Source organism: Silene latifolia, unplaced genomic scaffold (assembly GCF_048544455.1).
Source record: "Silene latifolia isolate original U9 population unplaced genomic scaffold, ASM4854445v1 scaffold_20.1, whole genome shotgun sequence".
NCBI classification, from domain to species: Eukaryota; Viridiplantae; Streptophyta; class Magnoliopsida; order Caryophyllales; family Caryophyllaceae; genus Silene; species Silene latifolia.
The window spans coordinates 2,607,625-2,632,970 of NW_027413163.1; the positions used below are offsets into that span (position 1 = coordinate 2,607,625).

The 25,346-nt window shown below is 38.4% G+C and overlaps 1 protein-coding gene and 1 long non-coding RNA gene across 2 annotated transcripts; both read left to right on the forward strand.

Annotated features, from left to right (window-relative positions):
• Positions 1–1,078: 1,078 nt before the first annotated feature.
• Positions 1,079–1,564, forward strand: LOC141638451 (uncharacterized). The gene is made up of 3 exons (XR_012542094.1): positions 1,079–1,221; positions 1,302–1,398; positions 1,482–1,564. It is a non-coding gene; the product is annotated as an uncharacterized LOC141638451 (long non-coding RNA).
• A 19,720-nt stretch (positions 1,565–21,284) lies between these two features.
• Positions 21,285–22,715, forward strand: LOC141638478 (uncharacterized). Its single transcript, XM_074447892.1, has 5 exons — positions 21,285–21,342; positions 21,598–21,818; positions 21,905–22,009; positions 22,101–22,520; positions 22,668–22,715. The coding sequence occupies exons 1-5, from the start codon at positions 21,285–21,287 to the stop codon at positions 22,713–22,715; spliced, it is 852 nt and encodes a 283-aa protein (XP_074303993.1).
• The last annotated feature ends 2,631 nt before the right edge of the window (positions 22,716–25,346 follow it).

Sequence of the window (25,346 nt, forward strand, 5' to 3'; positions counted from 1 at the left end):
CTTTTGGATATGGATAAAAGTATAGAAAATAAGAATGCTAGAAAAGATCTCAAGAAGTTGGGCATAAAGGAACACTTATGGCTGCAAGAACGACCAAATAAGGATCCGTACATGCCTCCAGCTTCGTACTCTATGTCTAATGAGGAAAAAGAGAGATTTTTAAAAGTGTTACAGAAGATTAGATATCCCGATGGATATGGCTCTAATATCTCTAGATGTGTGAATATGAAACAACAAAAGCTTTATAATCTTAAGAGTCATGACAATCATGTCTTGATGCAAGATATCCTTCCTGTAGCACTTAGAGCATCCAAGGCCACTGGAGTCATTGAGTTACTCGGGGACATATCTTATTTTTTCAAATGTTTGTGCTCAACAACTCTAGATCACGGTGAGTTGGATGCTCTTCAGTCAAAAATCATACTTATTCTTTGTCGGATGAAAATGATGTTTCTTCCGACTTTCTTTACAATTATGGTTCACCTACTAATTCACTTAGTATAGGAGGCCAAGCTTGGAGGGCCAGTTCAATATAGATGGATGTACCCGATCGAAAGGTTAATACTTAAACCTTCAACGTTTTAAATGTTGATTTTAATTTTCTTTTGGAGTTAATATTTGTTCTTATAAAGGTATTTAGCTCACTTAAAATCATATGTGGGAAATAAAGCTCAACCCGAGGGATCAATTGCTGAAGGGTTCATGTTAGAGGAGACCATCACATTTTGTTCGAGGTATCTTGAAGGTGTTGAAACCATATTTAGGGGGTGTTTGATTGGGGGGTTTGGAATGGAATGGAATGGAATGGATTCTAGTCATTCTAGTGTTTGGTTGTGGTATTTTGGAATGGAGTTAGAATCCTGATGGATTCTCATTCCACCCCAACCCCTTGGAATCCCATACCCACCTCCTTCCCATGGATTCAAACTCCATTCCTTCATGTTTATTTTTCTAATGAACCAAACATGTTTTGGAAGGTATGGAATCGAAACCCCATACTCCTATGGTTTCTCATTCCAATCCATTCCATTCCTAAGTAGTGAACCAAACGACTCCTTAATAGATCAAAAAGAAATGATGATGGAATTCCAGACATGGACCAGTACTTGTAGGTGGTCGAGTGATTGGGAAGAAGGAAAAAGTACGAGTAGATGATAAGAGTATAAAACAAGCCCATCGTTATATTTTACTTCATTGTGATGAGTTGAAAGTTGTCCTTGAGTAAGTAATCATCTATAGTTATGAATAATTAGCCTTTTTCCAACACTTTCACTTAAGTTACTAAATTTTCTACTTTGAAGTGATTTCCTTTACCAAAAGCGGCAAGGATGCCACTCTAGTAGCTACAATGAAAATGAGTGGATCATCAATGAATTTGGAGAGTGGCTTCAAATTCAGGTTTAGCTCCCTTTTATTTAAAATATTGAACATTAACATAACTTCTCTATCAACAAATTTAATGTAAGTGTTTATTATTTTAGGTGCAAAATTTAGATGCAAGCACTAAAGAAGGCCAACTACGGAAAACCTTAGCCGTTGGCTTAAGTAATTATGGTACAAAAATGACTGGTTTTCTAATCAATGGGTATAAATTTAATGTGACTAATAATTGCGCACATTTAGTCCCCTAATTGAGCCCATTTTGCATACTAATATAACATTCCATAGCCATTTTATCCGTCAAATGCTTCCTATTTTGCTTTCCTAGTACATTTCGTATGTTTTGTAGGAAAGAAGACAATTAGGCAGAAATTCCCGTCTCCCGTTCATATTTAGAAGCTTTTTGATGATATTAGATGGACTAGTATGAATAGGAGGCAAGAATGATGACCAAGGATGTAGGAATAAAGAGTATATAGAAGGATCATACGGTTAAAAGTAAGAATGAGGAGAAGGAAGGCAATAGAAGAAGAAATCGCTCGGAACCAAACCGAGAGTTTCTCCTTTGGCTCTGAAAGCATGCTAGATGAAACGGCGTCGAAAAATTAAGTGATCTAGGCTTTTGAATCACTCCAATAGGAGTCCGGATGAGAAAATGACGTCCGTTTTACAATCCGAGCTCAAATAGAGAAACTGTCCGCCAGGACGAGCGTCCCGAGACCCAATCCGCTCGTCTCCTGCAGGACGAGCGTCTCCCCTTCAAGACGCTCGGATTGTTTGACAGACAAGAATGAAGAAGAACACTGCCTTAAGATTCGAGCATCCCGTGCTTGATCCGCTCGTCTCCCCCTGCGACAGTCCGAGCGTCCCGACCCCCAATCCGCTCGGATTCCTCTCTAGTGCAGACCGTCCCTCATCCAAGCCACTCGGGATGAGCATATTTTCTGTAGACCACCAAAACGGAAATGAGCATCTCCTTGGAGAGGAGCACTTCCTCAACTTTTCTTAAGGGTCTTAATGGTCATTTAAGCCCTTAGTAACCCTAATCCTTGTACCTAATCTCTAGTATAAATACCCCTTTGTACTACTTAGATTAGCATGCTCTCTTAATCAAGCTCCCTTAGTAGGAAGTTCTCTTAGATTAGATTAGGAGTAGATTAGAATAGATTATCCTCTAATCTTTCCACAAAATTACACATTAATCTTTCCTTAATTATTGTTCAAGTTTATTATTCAAGTTTATTATTTGGTAATTGAAGATTATTGGGTTATTATTGGAGAATTGACAACTCTTCGTCAATCAATCAAGTTCTCTTCTTTTATTCTTTGCTTTATATTTGGATCATTCCTAAGTTGGTATAATTCCTTTACTCTTTACTCTTTATTGTTTATGTCTTCACTCTCTTATCATGTTTATACTTGTTGTGATGATTGACAACCTTGTTAGCATGTTAAACTTGATAATGAGTGAGTAGTCTCTTAGCTAGGATTAATGGGTAATTAGGGGAAATAAACATGGGGAATGATTCATGCTTAATCTAATATGTTCACATGATTAATTTGCTTGCTTGTTGTGATGTCAACCTATGCACATGTTATGTTTGATGAAATGCTAAGCCTATGAATCCTTGCATTTTTCCCATCTCTTACCTTTTCAACAAGACTTGTAAGACATAAACCAACTCGAGTCTTCTTAGACCATGCATAGAAGTTGAATAGGAGGAAAGTAAGTCGACTTGTAGATGTTGTACAATCTAATCGATTCGGCTCCGGGACCCAACTCTCCCTATGAACCGTAAGAAATAAACCAACTCGGTTCCTCCACAACATTAATTGCTTGCAACTTTGTAAACATGTTTGTATGATCAACACCATGAATCCCCTATGAACCCATGATATCCTAGCACCTTTAATCATTTGTTTACATCCCTTAGTTTATTGTTTGTTTTACTTTATTACTTCCATTAGTTTAGAACACAACTACAAACCCCAACAATTGTGACACTAGCATAAATTGAGATAGATAGACTTAGAACCCAAACCACACCGTCCCATGGATCGACCTCGACTTAAGTTGTTTTTTGAGAATATAAATGTGTTTGATTGAGAGCCCCAACGACACTCTCATCAAAATGGCGCCGTTGCTGGGGACGGTGTTTTGTGATTAAGTTCTTACTTGTTTGTCTATTTTAATTGTGCTTTAACCTTGGGGAACTTGTTCCTCAAGGTTCGTTCTTACCATTTTTATGTAGTTTCCTTGTTTGTAGTTATTTCCTTGTCTTAGCTATGATGGCTCAAGACTTGATATATGGAGTATGTGGTGGATCTTTTGAGTATGACTATGGGTATGGGGAGTTTGAGGATCAAGTCAACACAAACCTACTTTACTACTCATATAATGAAAATCCTAACTACTACCCCAATTTTTCCCACCAAAATCACCACATCCAATATCCACAACAACCACCCACCCAATACCCACTTCACAATGAATTTCAGTTACCACAATACAACCACTTTCACACCCACCCACAACAAGAAAATGAGCCCATTCAAAATGTGATTCTCCAAATGATGGGAGATCAACAAAACTTCTTCAAACAAATGTTAGAGGAGAGCCAAAATAGGGACAATGTTCTTCAAGGCATTGTTACCCAAGGTGAGGAGTTGGAGATTTAAATTGCCCAAATAAAGGCAACCCAAGAAACCACCCAACCAACCACTCCCCACCAATCCTTGAGCATTGACCATGAATGTGAATTTGAGGTAATGACCTTTGATGAAGAAGATGAGAAGTGGAAAGAGCCAATCTCTTTGAGCTCTTGTGAGTATGAAAGTGTGGTATTTGATGAAGAAGATATGAGGTTGAGTAAGCCAAATACTCTTAGCCTTTGTGAGTATGAGGGTGTGTCCTTTGATGTGAACATTGAGGTGTTGGAAAAAGAGTTGATGAGGAGGAGTAAAGCCCCCATTTATGATTCTTATGGAGATAGCGACGATGACAAGCCTAAGGAAGGAGCTTATGCGGGATATGTGTCTTGCAATGAAGAAGAGGAATGGAGTTGTGAGATTGCCTCACTTGAGGAGCCCATCTTTGAGATGTTTGAGGTATGTTTCCATGAAGAAGATGAACTACTCTCTCCTATTGACCATGAAGACCTTTTTGCACCCACCATGGAACCTATGATTATTGGAGATGATATGATAGACCTTCTCCAAAAGGTCAAAACATCATATAAAGGGTACTTGGTGGAAAACCTCAAGAAAAAAAATTGCAAATGAACTTACTTGTAGAGATTTGGCACCCACAACTTCAATTCCTAAGCTACCGTGTCATCAATGTTATGAGAATTCTCCTTCTACTCTTGAAGGATTGATAAATTCAAATGCTATCATCATCACCGGAATTGAAGGAGAAGGTGGTAAGTGGAAGTCTCCGGATAAATATGAACCACACTTCATACCTTATGTTGACAAGAATCATGGGCTAGTTGATTTGAAGCATCGCAAAGACTCAAGTGCCAAGGGCAAAGTGAAGGAGAGAATAAGTGACAAGCTCCCTTGGCCAAGCTTCATATTGAATTAGAACAGACCATATTCATGCTTATTTGAGCATTGTGACCAAGCATTTGATTGGTTAGTGAGAGCATTGAGCAACATGGACAACATCAATAACCATGGCAATAAGGAATGAGTTTGGTGCAGTCCTCCCTCAAACCACCATTTGTAAGATATCCTTTTCTTTGATTTTGCATTACATTTACGCTTGCATTTAGTTATATACATATACATTTAGCTTGCATTTGTATTATATTTCATATTGCATTTACATTAGTTAGTTCATATAGTATAGTTTGCATTGTAATATATCTCACATGATTCATGTAGTTAGTTGCATATAGACTAGAATTCATGCATAGTCACTAATGACCAATCCTATTTTTTTCTACACTAGAAATAGTGCTTAAATCGGTTTGGGGAGGTTTGATCATAGATGACCATAGTTTACTAGAAATCATGCATCATATAGTATAGTTTAGATTGCATTCATTTGTTATATATGTCATATAGAATTGCATTTAGTTAGAGCATGCATTCATTCATTCATATCATTGCATTTATTCAAAAATCCAAAAAAACATGTACTTTCTTTTTTATTCCTACTCCTACATATACATTGAGGACAATATCCAAAATAAAGTGGGGGATGAGAATTTAGATTCCAAAATACATAAAATTGAAAATTTTCGAAAAATCTCAAAAAATATGTCTTTTAATTTCATAAAAACAAAATCCATAAAAATTTGAAAATTGAAAAAACCAAAAACAAATGTTCATTTCCTTTATACTGTAGTCTTGCGTTTGTATATATTGTGTTTGTCCATCCTTTTCACTTTGACCGACTACGCCACATCCGAGACATGAGGATATTGAAGACCGCATAGTATGATCTTTCCAATCTCCTTTTTCCTTTTTATGTTAATGACTATGTGGCTTTATTTTGATTGATACGGTATAAACAATGTGAATTTAGGATTGCATTTAGAATATTTGGCATTTTAGTTGGTAGAATCACATGCATTAGGTTGTATAAATATTAGTTGCATCATGGCATGTAGTTGCATGTTAGAAAAAATTTGTGAAAACATCTATTTGGGAATCTTGACAAGTGTATATAAGGCCCTTGTAGATAATTTTTCTCCTTGAGACTTTGTTTGCTAGAATACCCTCAGGACACCCTAGGATGTGTCATACTAGTATCTTTTGACCCATTAATTAAGGCCTAGTCAAGAGTACCTTGTGGTGTAATGTAATACCCGTCCTTTTAGGGATTCGTTGAGCAACCTTGACCGACCTTTGGGGCAGGTGAAAGCCTTTAGGAATGCGTGAAAAAGATGTCTCGAGTTTTGTTTAACCTTGGGTTTGTGTGGTACTCGATAGAGTAGAGGCTACTCGATCGAGTAGCTTGGGTACTCGATCGAGTAGGGGCCACTCGATCAAGTAGGTTGGTTACTCGATCGAGTAGCGTCTTTTCAGCGAGGGTTTATAATCATGTTTCGAGAAATCTTAAATCATTTCCGCCTCCTTCCTTTAGACCTAGATGTCGCCTCTCTCCTTTCCCTTCACCTTAACTCCTTCCATGGGAGCCTTTGAGGATGCTAGTGTCTTGTGGATGGGTTGCTTGAGTCGGGTAGCGGTCTTAACGCCGATCTAGGATGCGTAAGTATGTCATTATCATCATCTTTGTCTTTGTTGTACCTTGTAGGATTGTGGTAGTAGTAATAGGCTGTTATGATGTTTGTATAGGGGATGCTTACTTGGTTGATGTCATGTGTTTGATCGAGGAGTTGCTGCGATTGGTTAAAGGTAGGTTCGCCTACTCAGTTTCTGTTGGTTGTTTAGAGTGTCGGTTGTTGTTGTTGTTGTTGCTGCTGTTGTTGTCGCTGTTGTATTGTTGCCATTGTTACTGTGTTACAGCTGTTGTTGGTTGATCGTTTGTGGTTCTCACGGTGCGTCCTCGGCTGAGTGGAGTCACTTGCGGGAGTGGCTTGACGCCCTAGTTTTGCCCTCCGTGGAACCCGCCACGGGAGGGGATGTCCACATTAATGGGACAGGGTTATCGCTCGATATGATGAGGGGGGCTTAGGTGGGAACTGAAACAAAATTGTTTCATTTTTATTTTTGAAACAATATTGTTTTATTTTGATTCATTTTAAGGCCAAAAGAAACAGTCCAAGGAATGGTTAACAATTGAAAGTGTTTCATCGCTTTTTGAAGTATTATTCCAGCAGGCCTGACTTCCAATCTCTATATCTCAAGTTCTAACGGTTCAAGTCATATTATTCCTATGCCATTAGAAAGATTAAGGTCTTATCTAAATCAGGGATTTGGAATTACCATCATAGCTATTTTATATCTTGAGTTATGGTCGATGCAAACAGACTACGCATTTCGGAACAGCCCATGACTTATGTGCACTAAAGGTTCAATATATCAAGATTTACTCAATGATTGAGGTTGATTCCTTTTGGAGATGAAAGCTAAATCATTTCGCTTTCCAGTTAGCTATCATGAGCCCTTAAATTCATTTTGAGCTATGAGATATGCCCTCTACAAGATGCACCTGGTTTCCTGAGACTGCTGTCAAGCCCGGTTTTGGACATCATCACAATTCAAGGTCCAACTCCAAATACGTCTAACAAGATGTGCTATTTTATGACTCTAGACCCTTCTATGATGAGTTTAAGACATTTTTGAGTAAGGACCTTAATCTCGTACCAAGCATTAATTGAAGAATCAATACTGAGCACAAGAGGGTCCCCGGTTTGGAGTAGCTTTGAGTATTGTGTTGAATGTCGCTTTCAACTTTCCCCTTTTGATCAAGCAAGCTTCATGACACCTTTTGCCTGTTATTTGGGTCTCTTCCTACTCTTGGACGAACCTCTTGGCAGCCACAAAAGATGTCCACCAGATCCATAAAAAAGCTAGCAAACAAGGAAGCTTGACCATTTGTGACCACTCCTTTTCTATGTCTTTGTTTTTAGCCTTTTATTTTCAGAATTGTAAGGCTTTGTAGCTGTTATGTATTGTCTTGTTAGAAGACTAATGTAAGCCCTTAGATCCTAGGTTAGATGGATGGCTAGGATGCTTTTGCTTGGCCTATATAAACCAAGTTAACTCATTGTAAAAAACCAGATTTGAGTTAATGAAAATTATGAGTTTTATGAGGTTTCTCAAAACCCTTGATTAGTTCTTTGCTTAGTGCTAGAATAACCCCATTACTTACTGTTTGGGGTCGTGTATCTTGGCTTGCTTTTTAATCTGGCCAAGTGCATAAGGGGATTAGTTCTTGCTTTGTGATCTTGAACAACATCCCGAGTCTTGAGATTGCTTTGTGATCTTCTCAAGTAATATCCTTGTTCTCTTCTTGTGTCCATGTAACGGTTTTACCTGTCCTCTTTGTGCCCATTATTGAGTCATTTGTGCTTGTTCTAAACAAGGTCGATTTCTGTAAGTTTTAATTGAATTCAACAGTCCAATTAAGTGTCCATTTTGAGTCTTAGTTCAATAGATTTCAAGCCAAAAACCATTCAAGTTGAGAGTTGTGTTTGTTTTACTTCAGGAACGGCTGCGGTCTCCCACTGGCAGGGCTGGTCCAGTGGACAGTCGGTGACGATGATTGATTTGGAGAGATGTGGCTGGTGTGTTTGTTGTTATTTCTGTATTGTTTGTCAGTCGTTGGTATGTGCTTTCAGTTACTGACCTTGTGTGGTTGTTTTCTTGTTTGTTTCTGTTGTGTCTACCGTGATCTCTTATGGTGAGCAGTCAGTCTTAGCAGGTGATGTCTTGGATGGTAGCTGGAGTCTTGGCGGGATAAGTCTTCACGAGTCATGACAAGAATAGTTGCATAGTGTTGATGAGTTGTATTGTTGTATTTAATAGTTTTGGTATAATCACTTGTAAAGTTATTATAAATGTTCTCTTATCGACTTTTGATGATTACTTTCCTCGGGCAACCGAGATGGTAACACCTTTATATGCTAGGGAAGGTCTTGTTAAGGCTCCTTGGTATATGGGGGTGTTATAGAGTGGTATCAGATCGACGATTTTGGAACCTGTAACAAATGAGCCTAATGAATATAGTGGAGTCTAATAAAATGAACCTGGTGTATGTATATTGGGAGCCCCAGCGGATGCTTGATTTTGGGTGAGTAGGCGCCTTCATTACAAAATCATGGCCCCGTTATGCTTAAGCCAGTCACTGGGTATGGGAATGTTGAGTCGACAATAATGTGCCTTATGTGCATAGTGGTCATACTAGAATTATCCGTGGTAAAGTTTCTGCTGAAGATAGCATGTGTGTGATGGCTATGTTAGAATCATATATGGTAAAGTTTTAGTGGAGATAATATGTGTGTGTGATGATGATGAGAGACGTGAAAGGTTTTATACAATAGAAGTATGTGAAAAGGAGTAGAAACGTGTGATGCAATATAAAATATGGTAATGGCTGTGTTTGTTTCAAATTGTTAGTAATGGTAGTTTCTATAAGGATTTATAAGTTTTGTAATGGTACTAACGATGATAGTTAAAAAGCTGTAGAATTGTAATGAGAATTATCAAAATAGTAATGGATGAATGTGATATATGAATGGTTGAAAGCTTCCGTATGTGACGTGATTAATTTGAGTAGACTAATTTGTTTATGTTGAAATGTAGTTACATTGCTAAGTAGACTTGGATGATACCTTGAAATTTAACGTTAAATGAGTGTTTAGAGTAATGTGATTATAAGTTTATTAGCGGAGTTGTAGACAATGGTTTAGTTATGATATAATGCGTTAAATGTATTCATGAATGATTTAATAGCATGGTAAATTGGGTTATGTGAAATTCGTTATAGGATGACATGGTATGCATCTTAGTTGGTGAAACGTTGCGATACATTTGAGTGGTAATAGTATAATGTGAATGATTATGGTAACCGGTGACGACTTCCGAACTTGGTTTGGAGTCGACACATGATGTTGTTTTGCAGGAACCTTCAGTTAACTTCGTAATTCCGACCGTGTACCTAACCTTACTTGACCGATTATGAGTGCTTACTAGACCGGGTGGACCTCATTCGATCTAGTTAGGAAGCTATGACACCGAGAATGTAGGAATTTCCTACGGAAACTCGATCAAATAGCACATACTCGATCGAGTAGAGGGCACTCGATCGAGTACCCGACTTACTTGATCGAGTAAGCTACAGTACAGAAATTACACGGGTTCATAAACCCTTTTCTTTCTCATTCTTCTTATTCTTCCTCACAATCTCGCAACCCTAATCTCTACATCTCTCTCAAACTCTTGAACCCTTGTGCTTGTGGTAATTTAATTGGTAATTTTCCTTACTTCTATTTGCTCTTTACTTCCTATTTGATTAAGGTATGAATTTCCTTCCTATTTTAATGTTTTATCTCAATAAGGAACAACTAGGATGATAGAAAAATCTGAAAAGTCGATTTATATGTGAGAAAATTTGCTTTTAATTGTTGTAATGTGGTATAAATGCTTTCCTTTTATGATTATTATTGTTTATAATGCAAAAATCGAATTACAATTGAGCATAAAGTGGCCAAAATTTTTAGGGTTTGATAAATTGAATTGATTTTTAGTTGTTTATTACATGAAAAAGGATAGAAATTGAGTAATATATGTTGTATGTATCATGAATAGGGTTGGTTTTTGCGATTTTCACCCCAAATTTTGTCTTAAAACTCCGTCTTAAAAGTGCCCCAAACTGAAATTCGCCATATATAGTTGCAAATTTGGGTGTTATATGAATATGTTTTGAAGGTATGAGTCTTAAAAGTAGTAGTGGTTGAGTTAATTCACGATAATTATGTCAAATTTTCACAGCTGTAAAGACCGTCTGAACTTTGAGAATTTGAATTTTTACTTGTCAATTGGGAATTGTTGGTGATAGTGTGTACTTAGATGATCCTTTCATGAGCAAATATGTGTCCTTTGTGCGTTTTGGTGCATATATGTAGTGTATTTAAATTGTATGCTGAAACAGATGCCGAGACTGAACATAGGAACCAGGCAGAGTAAGAGGGGTAGGGCTTCCGAGCCCGTGGTTGGAGAGGGGAGTGAACTGGTTGTCCCGGCTGTACCCGAGTACCCATCAGTGGTGTTCATAGATTACAACCAAAGGAAGAGGTTTGTAGCTTTACAGTCCCGCAAGATGAGACTGACCCGTTGTGTTGACACGACCCTCTTGGAGGATCTCGGTATTGAGACGGATGTCCGTCACATTTTCGAGACCTTGGGGTTCACCGGGCTATACCGTTTATGGAAATATTCCTATGCTTTTCTGACCCTTGAGTTCATGAGCTCGTTTAAATACGAGCCGGCTGAGCAGACTGTGCAGTTCCGTCTTATGAACACCAGTTTTATGTTAACCAAGGACCTGTTTGCTTCCCACCTTGTTTTGGCTAAGCCTCCCAAGGATGCCTTCGTGACATACCGTCTGAGTGCGGGGTTTGCCGCCTTATGCCCTGTATTACCGGGAAATCAGCTCCCACCGCTAGTAACATGTTGATCAATGATGTGCAACATGTTACCTTGAGGATCTTTCTTCGTGCTGTGTCGTGTCTCCTTTTCGAGAGGTCTGATATAAGTAAGTTAAACTCCCACGAGTTGTTTCTTCTGATGGCTTACCTTAACCCTGAGCGGACCGAGAGAGTGATCTTTAATGCTCCCGCTATGGTTTGTGCCAGTCTTGCTTTGATGGCCTCCTCTAGTACTAGGTTCCTGAGTTGTGGTGCTATTGCTACCCGGTTAGCTGAAAAGCTAACTTCTTTTGAGGCCTCCTCCGAGTACGTTCCCTTAGCCACCCCGGTCCCTACCATGGACAGAGATTATTTCCTCGACCTGAAATGGTTGAGAACTTTGGAGGACGGCAGTCTAGCATGGAGGGTGTGGGGCATGAGCTGGATGAAGATACTAGCTCCTGGGCACCTCTCACCGACTGAGCCTTTAGCTGCGACTGTGGTAGCTGCCGATTCTGATGAGGAGGAGGATGAGGATGCACCTCCGGCGAGACAGACATATTTCATCGACTAGACGATCTTCCAGGTTATGCCTGGGCCGAGGAAGGGGGAGAATGTGAGAGCTACGGAGGATAGATCTAGGATAGGGAGAGGACCACGCCGTGTGAGGGAGAGGATGGCTGAGACCCAGCCACCGCCGGCAGCACCATCACAGCACCCGTTTCCTTGTTACCCCTACCTAGATACCCCGGCGACACGTGACAGCTACCTGGCAGAGAGAGTGTCCTCTACCTTGACGCTCCGGAACATGCACGAGTTGGCATATACTCAGGGTATTGGGACCTCGGGACCTCATCCAGTCTGGTGGAGGGGAGTTGGGGATTACAACGGGGTTTTCCACTCCTACGGGGTGGATATGTCCACATGGGGAGCACCTCAGTCTTATCCTTACGGCGGTTGACCCCGTGGTACGTGAGCCCAGAGGCTGGAGCAGGGTATGATGTGGGTCTTGGGACTTCAGGAGCAGGCACCTCAGGTGGTGAAGGAGCTGAGGATGAGATCATGGATGAGCATCAGCAGCAGGAGTGATAATCCTTTTTCCTTGTGTTACGATTGTTGGTTGTGTGGGATATTAGTTTATTTCGTTTCGTACTTATTATGTTCGGTTTGTATTGGTGGTCATAAGGCCGTACTTGCCTTTCCCTAGACTTGTATGCAGGATTGGTAGTCGGAAATTCATCCCGACTCACAGCTATGTGATTACTTAGTTTGTGTCTCGTTGATTTGGAGTATGTTGACTGTGGCCACTCGACCGAGTGCCCCTAACTTGATCGAGAAGCTGCAGGTGTGGCAAATTGGGAGTAATCTAATTTTGGGCTACTCGATCGATTAGTTAACATACTCGATCGAGTAAGGCCAGCTCGATCGAGTGCCTAACCCACTCGATCGAGTAGCACTGTTACAGGAACTTTTCGAAAAATCAATTGTTTAAATGTTCCTATTTTTGCATGTTTCGATGTTTATCATGGCTATTGAGAGTTGGTAACATCTTTGGGTCGACGAATTTGTTATGCTAGGGATCGTGCTTGCCTTAGAAATGACATTTTGTGGGAATAGATGTGATACAAAGGTTTCTTTTAATGCATTCACAAACAAGCCCAACTTATTTATTATTGAAAAGACTCGTTATTTTCTTCAGGGAATTTCTATAATTACATTATACACAAATTGTATAATGTATGTCTTTCATGGTTGATGATAATCGTTCTCATAAAAGTAGCAGGTGTGTATAAGTTAAGTTTATGATTAATTGTAATTAGTGAGTAATGTCGATAAGTTGCAATATGTGTCCGGTTAAGTGGTTGGAAGGTCGTTTGATGGTGAACTTTGGGGACGAAGTTCCTTTTTAGAGGGGAAGAGTAATGTCGCAAAAGAAAAAGCCGAAATTATAACAATTGTTGCCATATGTTTGTAATGTTTTATAACGTCCTTATTATATTTCATGTACGAGTTTATAATTATTCCTAATAATTAAGTGAAAATTTGTAGAAATTTGTAATGTTTGAGAAAATTTGTTGCGCTTATAATGTTTGTGGAAGAAATGTATTGTGTTATAGTAAGGAGAGTGTCCTAATTAGACGACGATGCCTTGAACAGTAGCGAGGTTATCATTAGTAGTTACGTTGTGTGTCTATGAATAATACATGGTTGAGTCTGTGATAGGGTTGTTTACTGCATGTGGTGTGTTCAGTAATTCAAATAGTGGTTTTTGGAGGTTAAACACGTGGTATGTGTTAGACAGTTGTTGATGATGGTGTAGTGGGATGGTGTTTCTAGAGAATTGTGAACCTATGTCGGATAAACGGTAATGTCGGCTTTAGTTCCGTATCTTGTGATTCGAGAGAGGAGGAGTCGAACTTCGGGGACGAAGTTCTTTTTAAGGGGGGAAGACAGTAATACCCGTCCTTTTAGGGACTCGTTGACCAACCTTGACCGACCTTTGGGGCAGGTGAAAGCCTTTAGGAATGCGTGCAAAAGATGTCTCGAGTTTTGTTTAACTCTGGGTTTGTGTGGTACTCGATAGAGTAGAGGCTACTCGATCGAGTAGCTTGGGTACTCGATCGAGTAGGGGCCACTCGATAGAGTAGGTTGGTTACTCGATCGAGTAGCGTCTTTTCAGCGAGGGTTTATAATCGTGTTTCGAGAAATCGTAAATCATTTCCGCCTCCTTCCTTCAGACCTAGATGCCGCCTCTCTCCTTTACCTTTACCTTATTTCCTTCCATGGGAGCCTTTGAGGATGCTAGTGCCTTGTGGATGGGTTGCTTGAGTCGGGTAGCGGTCTTAACGCCGATCTAGGATGCGTAGGTATGTCATTATCATCATCTTTGTCTTTGTTGTCCCTTGTAGGATTGTGGTAGTAGTAATAGGCTGTTATGATGTTTGTATAGGGGATGCCTACATGGTTGATGTTATGTGTTTGATCGAGGAGTTGTTGCGATTGGTTAAACTTAGGTTCGCCTACTCAGTTTCTGTTGGTTGTTTAGAGTGTCGGTTGTTGTTGTTGTTGTTGTTGTTGTTGTTGTTGTTGTTGTTGTTGTTGTTGTTGTTGTTGTTGTTGTTGTTGTTGTTGTTGTTGTTGTTGCTATTGTTGTCGCTGTTGTATTGTTGCCATTGTTACCGTGTTACAGCTGTTGTTGGTTGATCGTCTGTGGTTCTCGAGGTGCGTCCTCGGCTGAGTGGAGTCACTTGCGGGAGTGGCTTCACGCCCTAGTTTCGCCCTCCGTGGAACCCGCCACGGGAGGGGATGTGCACATTAATGGGACAGGATTTTCACTCGATATGATGAGCGGTGCTTAGGTGGGAACGGCTGCGGTCCCCTACTGGCAGGGCTGGTCCAGTGGATAGTCGGTGACGATGATTGATTTGGAGAGATGTGGCTTGTGTGTTTGTTGTTATTTTTGTATTGTTTGTCAGTGGTTGGTATGTGCTTTCAGGTACTGACCTTGTGTGGTTGTTTTCTTGTTTGTTTCTGTTGTGTCTGCCGTGATCCCTTATGGTGAGCAGTCAGTCTTAGCAGGTGTTATCTTGGATGGTAGCTGGAGTCTTGGCGGGATAAGTCTTCACGAGTCATGACAAGAATAGTTGCATAGTGTTGATGAGTTGTATTGTTGTATTTAATAGTTTTGGTATAATCACTTGTAAAGTTATTATAAATTTTCTCTTATCGACTTTTGATGATTACTTTCCTCGGGCAACCGAGATGGTATTACCTTTATATGCTAGGGAAGGTCTTGTTGAGGCTCCTTGGTATATGGGGGTGTTACATGTGATAAATCCTTGGCTACCGTTTATTCCAAGGTGACCTTTGAAACCATGCAATCGTTCTTACACTTCTATCTTCATATTTTGTCAACAAAAAGGGAATGGGCACAATAATCTCCAATTTGAGTTCAAGTATCAAAATGAAAGATAAAAAAAAAGTTTGAAAAATGCATCAATGAAAAGAGGAGTACAAAAATAGACTCATATGCTTCAATAAAAGCACCCTCGTTACAAATTGGGGTGACTTTGAAAAATGTTCAAAAATGCAATATCGAAAAGAATTGCCAAGTATCAAAATGCCAAACATCAAAGAAATGGCAAAAGAAATGTTCTCAAATGTCAAATACCACAAGAAATTGGGGGGAAAAACAAAACAAAAGCAAACGATCTTTGTGAAACTCAAAGCATATTGATCCCTTTTATCTATTGATCTTGTTTGTTGCATGGTGGAAAGAGAACGACCCTTCTTCTTGTCTAGGCAAGAGGGGGAATTCCGCAATCCTACAGTGTTTCTAACACCATAAGGAGACTACTCTTGACAAAAGCATTTAGCGATTGTGGACGAAAGTAGCCTAGTTTGACACAACTTGGAGGTGATTTGTTGGTATCCTCTTAGACTTAGTAGCTTGGAGAAACAATATCTATGATGGAGTGTGTACCCTTGAATTGCTTCCCCTTTAAATAATTTCCTCCACTTAGATGAGGAAAGTGGCTATTCATTTTTGTAGATGCATCCATTACTTGTTTTGTGTGCTTTAATGCTTGGATGTATCGCCATTTTGGCAAGCCCCACCTTGCCTTACAAGAAGGCATCTTACCTCATAGATGTCTTGTTGTGAGTTGAAGGGGCGGAGTGAGACCCGCTAATTGTCTCACGTCGGTTATATTAGCAGGTTAGGTTGAATAAAGGTCCTAGATTTTGTCACCTCTTTACTCGGGACGAGTAAAGGTTCGGTTTGGGGATATTTAATGTGACTAATAATTGCGCACATTTAGTCCCCTAATTGAGCTCATATTGCATACTAATATAACATTCCATAGCCATTTTATCCGTCAAATGCTTCCTATTTTGCTTTTCTAGTACATTTCGTATGTTTTGTAGGAAAGAAGACAATTAGGCGGAAATTCCCGTCTCCCGTGCATATTTAGAAGCTTTTTGACGATATTAGATGGACTAGTATGAAGAGGAGGCAAGAATGATGACCAAGGATGTAGGAATAAAGAGTATATAGAAGGATCATAGGGTTAAAAGTAAGAATGACGAGAAGGAAGACATTACAAGAAGAAATCGGTCGGAACCAAACCGAGAGTTGCTCCTTTGGCTCTGAAAGCATGCTAGATGAAACGGCGTCGAAAAATCAAGTGATCTAGGCTTTTGAATCACTCCAATAGGAGTCCGGATGAGAAAATGACGTCCGTTTTACAATCCAAGCTCAAATAGAGAAACTGTCCGCCAGGACGAGCGTCCCGAGACCCAATCCGCTCGTCTCCTGCAGGACGAACGTCTCCCCTTCAAGACGCTCGGATTGTTTGACAGACAAGAATGAAGAAGAACACTGACTTAAGATCCGAGCGTCCCGTGCTTGATCCGCTCGTCTCCCCCTGCTACAGTCCGAGCGTCCCGACCCCCAATCTGCTCGGATTCCTCTCCAGTGCAGACCGTCCCTCAGCCAAGCCGCTCGGGATGAGCATATTTTCTGGAGACCACCAAAACGGAGATGAGCATCTCCTTGGAGAGGAGCACTTCCTCAACTTTTCTTAAGGGTCTTAATGGTCATTTAAGCCCTTAGTAACCCTAATCCTTGTACCTAATCTCTAGTATAAATACCCCTTTGTACTACTTAGATTAGCATGCTCTCTTAATCAAGCTCTCTTAGTAGGAAGTTATCTTAGATTAGATTAGGAGTAGATTAGAATAGATTATCATCTAATCTTTCCACAAAATTACACATTAATCTTTCCTTAATTATTGTTCAAATTTATTATTCAAGTTTATTATTTGGTAATTGAAGATTATTGGGTTATTATTGGAGAATTGACAAATCTTCATCAATCAATCAAGTTCTCTTCTTTTATTCTTTGCTTTATATTTGGATCATTCCTAAGTTGGTATAATTCTTTTACTCTTTACTCTTTATTGTTTATTTCTTCACTCTCTTATCATGTTTATACTTGTTGTGATGATTGACAACCTTGTTAGCATGTTAAACTTGATAATGAGTGAGTAGTCTCTTAGCTAGGATTAATGGGTAATTAGGGTAAATAAACATGGGGAGTGATTCATGCTTAATCTAATATGTTCACATGATTAATTTGCTTGCTTGTTGTGATGTCAACCTATGCACATGTTATGTTTGATGAAATGCTAAGCCTATGAATCCTTGGATTTTACCCATCTCTTACCTTTTCAACAAGACTTGTTAGACATAAACCAACTCGAGTCTTCTTAGACCATGCATAGAAGTTGAATAGGAGGAAAGTAAGTCGACTTGTAGGTGTTGTACAATCTAATCGATTCGGCTCCGGGACCCAACTCTCCCTATGAACCGTAAGACATAAACCAACTCGGTTCCTCCACAACATTAATTGCTTGCAACTTTGTAAATATGTTTGTATGATCAACACCATGAATCTCCTATGAACCCATGATATCCTAGCACCTTTAATCATTTGTTTACATCCCTTAGTTTATTGTTTGTTTTACTTTATTACTTCCATTAGTTTAGAACACAACTACAAACCCCAACAATTGTGACACTAGCATAAATTGAGATAGATAGACTTAGAACCCAAAGCACACCATCCCATGGATCGACCTCGACTTAACCACTAACTAGTTGTTTGTTGAGAATATAAATGTGTTTGATTGAGAGCCCCAACGACACTCTCATCAAAATTTCAGACGATTGATCGTGAGCGGCATAGAAAAACGCAGAATTCTGGAATTATGGTGGAAGCTGACGGGGAAACATATTATGGAAAGCTTAAAGAAATTTATGAGCTGCATTATTTTGGAACATTCAAAGTTGTACTGTTTCGTTATGATTGGGTAGACATATATAAAGGGATAAAGACTAATGAAGACAAGAGTAGTGTCTGTGTGAACTTTTCCAAGTTGATGCAGACTTGTCGAAATTTGTCTGATGATCCTTTTGTCTTCTCATCTCAAGCAAAACAAGTATTTTTCGTTGAAGATGAGATGCAAAAAGGATGGTTACACGTGATTAGGAATAAGCCGAGAGACTTGTTTGATACTGGCGAGATTTAATATTACGTTGTTATTTTCAACACTTGTGATGTTTTTTATTTTGTGTCTTGTATTCTTTTCATTTAAGCGGAAGGTTCTATATATGTGGCCCCTGAAGTGATGGGTCATATGTTGGCCCTATAATGATAAGTCTATTATGTGTTGTGCTGCTCTATTGTACTTTTATTTGTTTTCTGTCAAGTTTCTATCTAATTTTCTGATTTGTTTTGATTTTCTACTCGTGATAAAAGTACACTAATTATCTGCTCATTTTTTTAGGATATACCAAGGATCACTTTAAGGATCACTTTGATCGACCATGAGTTATCGAAGCAAAAGAACAAGAGCATTGATGGCAGAAGATGATGAATCCCAAGTGATTAAGAAGCTGACTTCCAATATACCAGTTTCGTCGACTACATTGACAGACAATGTCATGAGTGATGCCGATGACCTTGGAAGGGGCAATTTCTTTTATCATACACACGTTACAATTTGGTCTTTTTACTAATTCACCACTATCTTTTTTTTTGTTAAAATGTTCATGTGTCTCCTCCTTTATATTGTTGTACTGCCCAAAAAATTAGTTTAAAATGTTGTACTTAGTATACTTAGCCATAAAGTATCTTATATTGCATTGTCCCGATTTCTATATTGCATTGAATAATCTCCTCCTTTTTTTTGGAATTTGGCAAACTGGATTGTTCCTGCTTCTGAGTTTTGATGTATAGGCAAACACCTTTGGCAGAAAGTTTGTGGGAACACCTGTTTTTTAAACTTGCTTTAGTTGGTCTTGGTTTTTATGAAATTTAGTTGATTTTGCAGAAAGTTATATGTGTAGTTTGAAGGGAAGTATGTGTAGGAGCCAATCTGATCTTTTGTCTTGAAGTTATATGTGTAGTTTGAATTTGGAGGGATTGGGCAATTAGTCCCCAACACTCCATCTTGCCATGAATTTTTCCTTTGCTTAATTCCATTCATGTCGTTTGAATTTGTTTACAAGACAAGAAGCTCATTAGTATTTAACTAGCCCCTAGTGCGATAATACTGGCGGCTACAATCAAACTTTCAATCCTTTTGTTTTAGTTTAAGAAATAGCACCTCGGTAGTAGCCAATTAGGCATGCATAATGCGTTGAGGCTCCTGGGGGAGCGCATAGTTTATAAGGCACAACAGCAGACGCTATGTAGGGTGAGAGTTTCAGTAGCGACATATGTCAATAAACAACCTTTGTACAGTAGGTCAGTAGGTGATTTCTATAATGTTTCAAATCCTTCAAAATAGTAACAAAATCTTTGGTTGGCTGCTTAAGATGACATACCGGGTGGTTTTTTTTGAGTGTCGAATCAGACACATATTCAGTACAACTAAACGGGATAGGGAGATTCAGACTACAACCCCTATTGTTTACTACTAGCATTCAATCCCTTCCCTCATTTTATTTGCATTTTATTAATGAATCCTAAAGGCCTTTGTTTTCTATAATATATTATAGGGGGTCATGAGCTCAGCAAGAGCACCGGTAATGCTGCTAGAGGAAGTACTTGTGGTAAGCTTCTCTTAAACTCGATCTGTTTTGTCTTGTGATTATTTTTCTTGTTTTTCTTGGGCATTATTATCTTGTTCTGACAGCTGATGTGAGATGGGGGCCCATTTAAACCTCCTATTGGTAAACCCCAACTTGGCAGCGATAAATTTTTGAGTCAAAACCTAATGATTCAAAAACAGCAGAACGCCAATACAAAGGTTATGCTAGCTAATAAAGTCAACCCATCCAGACCCCATAATGGATTTAGTAGTAATTCCCCTTGTAATATCAATTAAAGCTCACTGCTTAAGACCACAAAAAGTGCACCCATTTGGAGAAATGCTAAAACTCAAGCATCGAGTAAGAAGTTCTCAGTACTCGGATGTCAGAAATCCTCGCTTGACAAAACTTTTCAACTGCATAACCTCCGGTCTGCTACATATCCTCAAATTGATGGTAATTCTCTGCCAATAGAAGTGAGCCCAAAGGATCAAGAATCACCTATTTGGAGAAATCATGTAACTGAAGCATCAAAGAGGAAGATTTCAGTAATGGGACGGCAGAGATCCTCGCTCGATAAAGATTTTGAAAAAAGGAACTCATCACAGGAACCTGAGTCCATGATACTTCACAATAAGCAGTCTACCGCTTCACCAACATTTAATATTCAGTCCGTTGCTTGCCCTCAGACACATTCTCACACTTTTCAGACGTGTGATCCTCGGCTCAACCGTGAGAATAAATTTTCCAAAAGTCATTCTAATGATGTAGAATTGAGAACAAAGGATCAAGTATCACCCATCTGGAGAAATCCTGTAACTGAAACATCAAACACTAAGATTTCAGTAATGGGACAGCGGAGATCCTCACTCGAGAAAGACTTTGAAAAAGGGAACCCATCATCCAAGGAATCTGATCCAAAGATGCTTCACAAAAAGAAGTCTACTGCCTCCCCATCAGTTGATATCTGGTCCTTTGCTGGCCCTCGGACACATGATGCTTCTCTGCCTCCATGCACTCTTAATAACAAGGCACGTATCTCAAGTTGTTCGCTGCCTCCATCCACTCATTATTCTCAAACATGTGATCTCAGACCTAGTCATCAAATCAGAATTCCCAATAACCTCTCTGATGATGTGGAAGTGATCCCAAAGGATCAATAATTACCAAATGCACCCAAAGAGACTTCCAGTTTAGAGAATGGTCAACAAACTAGATCCAATAATGTCCGAGAACTGTTCAAGCCCACGCGTCGTAATTTAATGCCTGAATGGCCGGATGAAGTAGAATTTAACGAGAACGAGGATGTTGTAACAATAGGTAAGGTTCTCCAGCTTTTAGTGTGCTTTTATAAATACTACCTTCGAGTCACTTTTAGTTTGCGTTTTATTTTGATACTTTTAGTGTGCATTTTTTTGTACCCAATGGTGATTGCTACGACCAAGGAATTCTGAAGCGCGCGGGTAAAAGCTTGAGACTATATAGACATTCCTTAAAGAAAAAGCTTTTTAAACCTACAACATTGACGAAAGAACAGATATACCAATCTGCGCCTTCTGGACATCCTCATGACAGTTGGATTGATTTGGTTGATTATTGGTACGGAAAGGGACAGGTATATAGCAAAGAATGGTGACATAATGGTGTACTTAGCCACGTATGTGTCTGATGTAGAATTATTTATAATTTTAATTTGGATGCGGCGGTATTCGAATTGTGGAAAAGAAGCACGTGCACTTCAAAATCATGTTCATACATCCGGAGCTAAAAGCTATGCTAATATACGAGCTTCTTTTGTATGACTTCATCCAAATTCAACACATCCATACATTACACTTGTTAGTATATTTAGCCATATCATCTTGTTGATATTATGTTACAGGAGGAGAGAAATAATAGGGAACCAAGTGTATTGGAAATGTTTAGGAGTACTCATCAAAAGAAAGACGGAACGTTTGTCAAAGACACAGTAACTGAAGACTTTTTGGTAAACATAAAAACTTTTGATGTTGCTTGATATATCTTCCTTAAAAATGTTGCTTTAATTAGCTTTATACTTTTGATTTTGTTGAGTATAGGATGATGCAGATGCTAATGTTCAGACAGAAATTGAAATATATTCAAGTACAAAGCCTCGTGTACAAATTGAGAATGAAGCTTTCAACAAGCTAATGTACAGGGGAGAAATCCCCAATCGTCTTGTGGGTTATGGATTTGGTGTGAAACAAAGTGATGTATTTGGTGTTCGTAGTATATTAAGGAAAGAAAAGTTCCATAATGGTGAAAGTGACGGGTTAAAATTACAAAATATGGAGAAACAAGTGGCTAATTTGACCGAGTTAAATAAAGGACTGATCAAGCAAAATAAAGATATAATGAAGATGCATAATACGAATCAAGACTTGCTGAAGAAAGTCCTAGATGTTCTAAGCACCGGAACAACATCAACTGAGGTCGTAAACCTTGGAAAGAATATCTTACATGCAACTAATACACAGGTACTTTTTACTTATTTCATTGTTCTATCACCATGTGTGTATCCATCTGTGATATCCGTCTAACCGGATCTAGACTTGTTACAATGGCCGTAAACTTGAGGGACCCTTGCTGTGTAACTTTCTTGGATTTCTTCCATGTTGGGTTAGTTTACTGATGCTGAGAACCTTGCATCAACTTTAAATACTGTTGGGTAAAAAACAAATTCTGCATTAGATTTGAGCTGGTCTTTGGATCGAGTTCACAACAATCTTAGTATTTGCGGATAATGATAGCTTTCACCAAAGTGTGTCTGAAATATGGTGGAACTATAGTTGCAATACTGATTAGAAAAATTACATTGGTGGAGATCCCTTTTGGAATTCGAAACTATGAACCACGGTCTGTACTGCAAGTTGTTGGCTGGGTCTTTGTTTGTCGACTTCTACTGTGAATTACCAGACTAGGCTTAGACAATTTTACTTTGGGTCAAATGTAGAGTGATTGTGATTAGGAGATGAGATGACGGGTGAACAATATATGAAGCAAGTTCTTCCGCATCTAAAAGGTCGTAGGCTGTCGGGTATAAAGGAAGATACTAAGGGTGAAAGTTCACTAAGTATGGTGGCTGTTATTAGATGTAACAACATCCAATAGCTAATCAAGAATCACTTTGTGGAAAGAACGATCCTTATCGTCTCAAAAGCATGTTAAACAAATCAGCATAAGAACATATTTACTGTCGGATACGAGGGATGTTGTCCATGACCGCTATTTTGCCAACCTAGATGTGCTGTTTGGTGTTTTAGGATTTATTCTTCTTTGAAAATTTCAAGTTCTATGCATGTTTCATTGCTCTGTGTCTTTTTCATATTCCATGTTTGTGCCTTGGAATCTTAAGCACTATCAAGTTAATGAAACCTTAATGATGGAGACACAGCTTCCATGCCTTTAGATTTTTGCTTTGCTGAGCAGATTAAGTTACTGCTGTGTAAGGTTGATATGTTTTGATAACTTTTAGCTTGAACAAGGATTTTGATATCCCTTTCTAAAAATTCATATGTTTCATTTCCAAGACCTTCAAATTTGTCATTCTTTAGAAAAAATTCGAATCAAGAAAAGAATCGTCATCTCTAAGTTGTACACTTATGTTGCTACTATTAATGTTAATGTTTAGCTGATGGTGCTACGCAGTTTCATTACATTTCTGCTAGCATGATCATTGTACTTTATGTGAACTAAACTGAAACTGAATTATTACCTAATACTAAATAGACACGCTCATTTGAAATTTGTAGGTTTCAGATTCTTCGAATGGTTAAGTCGCGCCGGAATAATGAGACGGAATGTTATCCGCTACTACAACTATCGCGTCGAATTATTTTATCAAGAGATTTTTTGTTCTAGTACCATTTGATAACTTGAGTTTTAATATGTATTTTGGATTAAGTTCACTCAACACTTTCTATTTTGGCATGGTTGAATACTATTATAATTGTAGTAACTAGCTACTAATTATTATATATATATGAGTATTTTCTAATTTTCTTGGTTATTAATTATTGAAGGAAAAGTAGATCTATATACTAACATATTCATATATGTTTTAAGCTAATTAGTCATAAAATTAAATGGTGATCTTATGCATGCAAACAATAAACAATTTAAAGAAGAAATCATCATCTTACATTGTGATTTTCGGATCAATAGGGCACAAGAGAGTTCTCCTACTCTCTTGTTCTTGAGCTCTCCTTAAATGGATGAACAAAGAGGATACAAGTATATTATCCCTCCCAAGGAATAATACCCAAGATATACCCTTAATAAAAATTAATATTATTAATACTAGAATAATATTAACTTAAATAAAAGACCCAAAAATTATTTTTGGTCCTCTTGGATTTCGGTCAAGAGGAGGAAGAAGAATGAAGAATTATTTTATCTCTCTAAAATATTTTTGAATGATAGAAGGAATAAAATGAAAATCACACACTAATGCATGTAGTGAATGATCAATTTTTAAGCAAAAGACCCTTTGTTCTTTTCAAGGGGAAACCGGGTAGGAGGGTGGAGGAAGGCCAATGCATGAGCTTGGTGCTCTTCCACAAGAGGCACTAGGTATGCATGCCTAGTTATAGAAAAATAATCATATCTTCCACTAACATAATTAACATTATATGAATTTTTAATCACACCCAATATTTCGGTCCATTTGAGGATAAAATGGATTCCATTTTATCTTTGTCAATTTGTCACATGTCACATGTCATGTAAAATTGTTATGTATTTTTAACATTTTAAAAATCAACGTATTAATAAAAATACGTCATATACAAAATTGACTTGGTAATTCACAACTACTTGTACCAAAATAATTTACCAATTATAAATTACAACATCTTGTATTTATAATAAATTATTCATTCAATTTCAATTGTTTCCTTAAACAATAATTTCATCCAAATAATAAAACAATTCGATTACTTGGACCGTATCTTATTTAATCATATTATAATGAGATACGTAAATTTACTTCCAAAATTGTCCGTCAATTATTTTTAATTAACTCGTAACGTTATACGATTAATTAAATGATCAATTAAGAGTATTATCCTTTAGGTATGACCTAGGGGATCAACTGATCACCACCGTCGCACGACAGTAATGTCAAACTCTAGTCAGCCAATCATTACCGATATGTGTTAACCAGTTGACAGTAAAATACTTCCCAATTGTATTCTTTAAAATGAGACTTAAACATGTGATCATCATGATCAACAGTTGTGATCGCATTATTGTCGGAGGACACATATTCCAACAATCTCCCACTTGTCCTCGACAAGTGTGCG

What these genes read in the sequence shown, in the direction of transcription:
- LOC141638478 (XM_074447892.1), top strand. Translation starts at nt 21,285, where the DNA reads ATGCCTGAATGGCCGGATGAAGTAGAATTTAACGAGAACGAGGATGTT. An exon ending in CTAATATACGAGCTTCTTTT is followed by an intron (nt 21,819 to 21,904) that starts GTATGACTTCAT and finishes ATTATGTTACAG; the next exon opens with GAGGAGAGAAATAATAGGGA. An exon ending in TACATGCAACTAATACACAG is followed by an intron (nt 22,521 to 22,667) that starts GTACTTTTTACT and finishes ATGTTGGGTTAG; the next exon opens with TTTACTGATGCTGAGAACCT.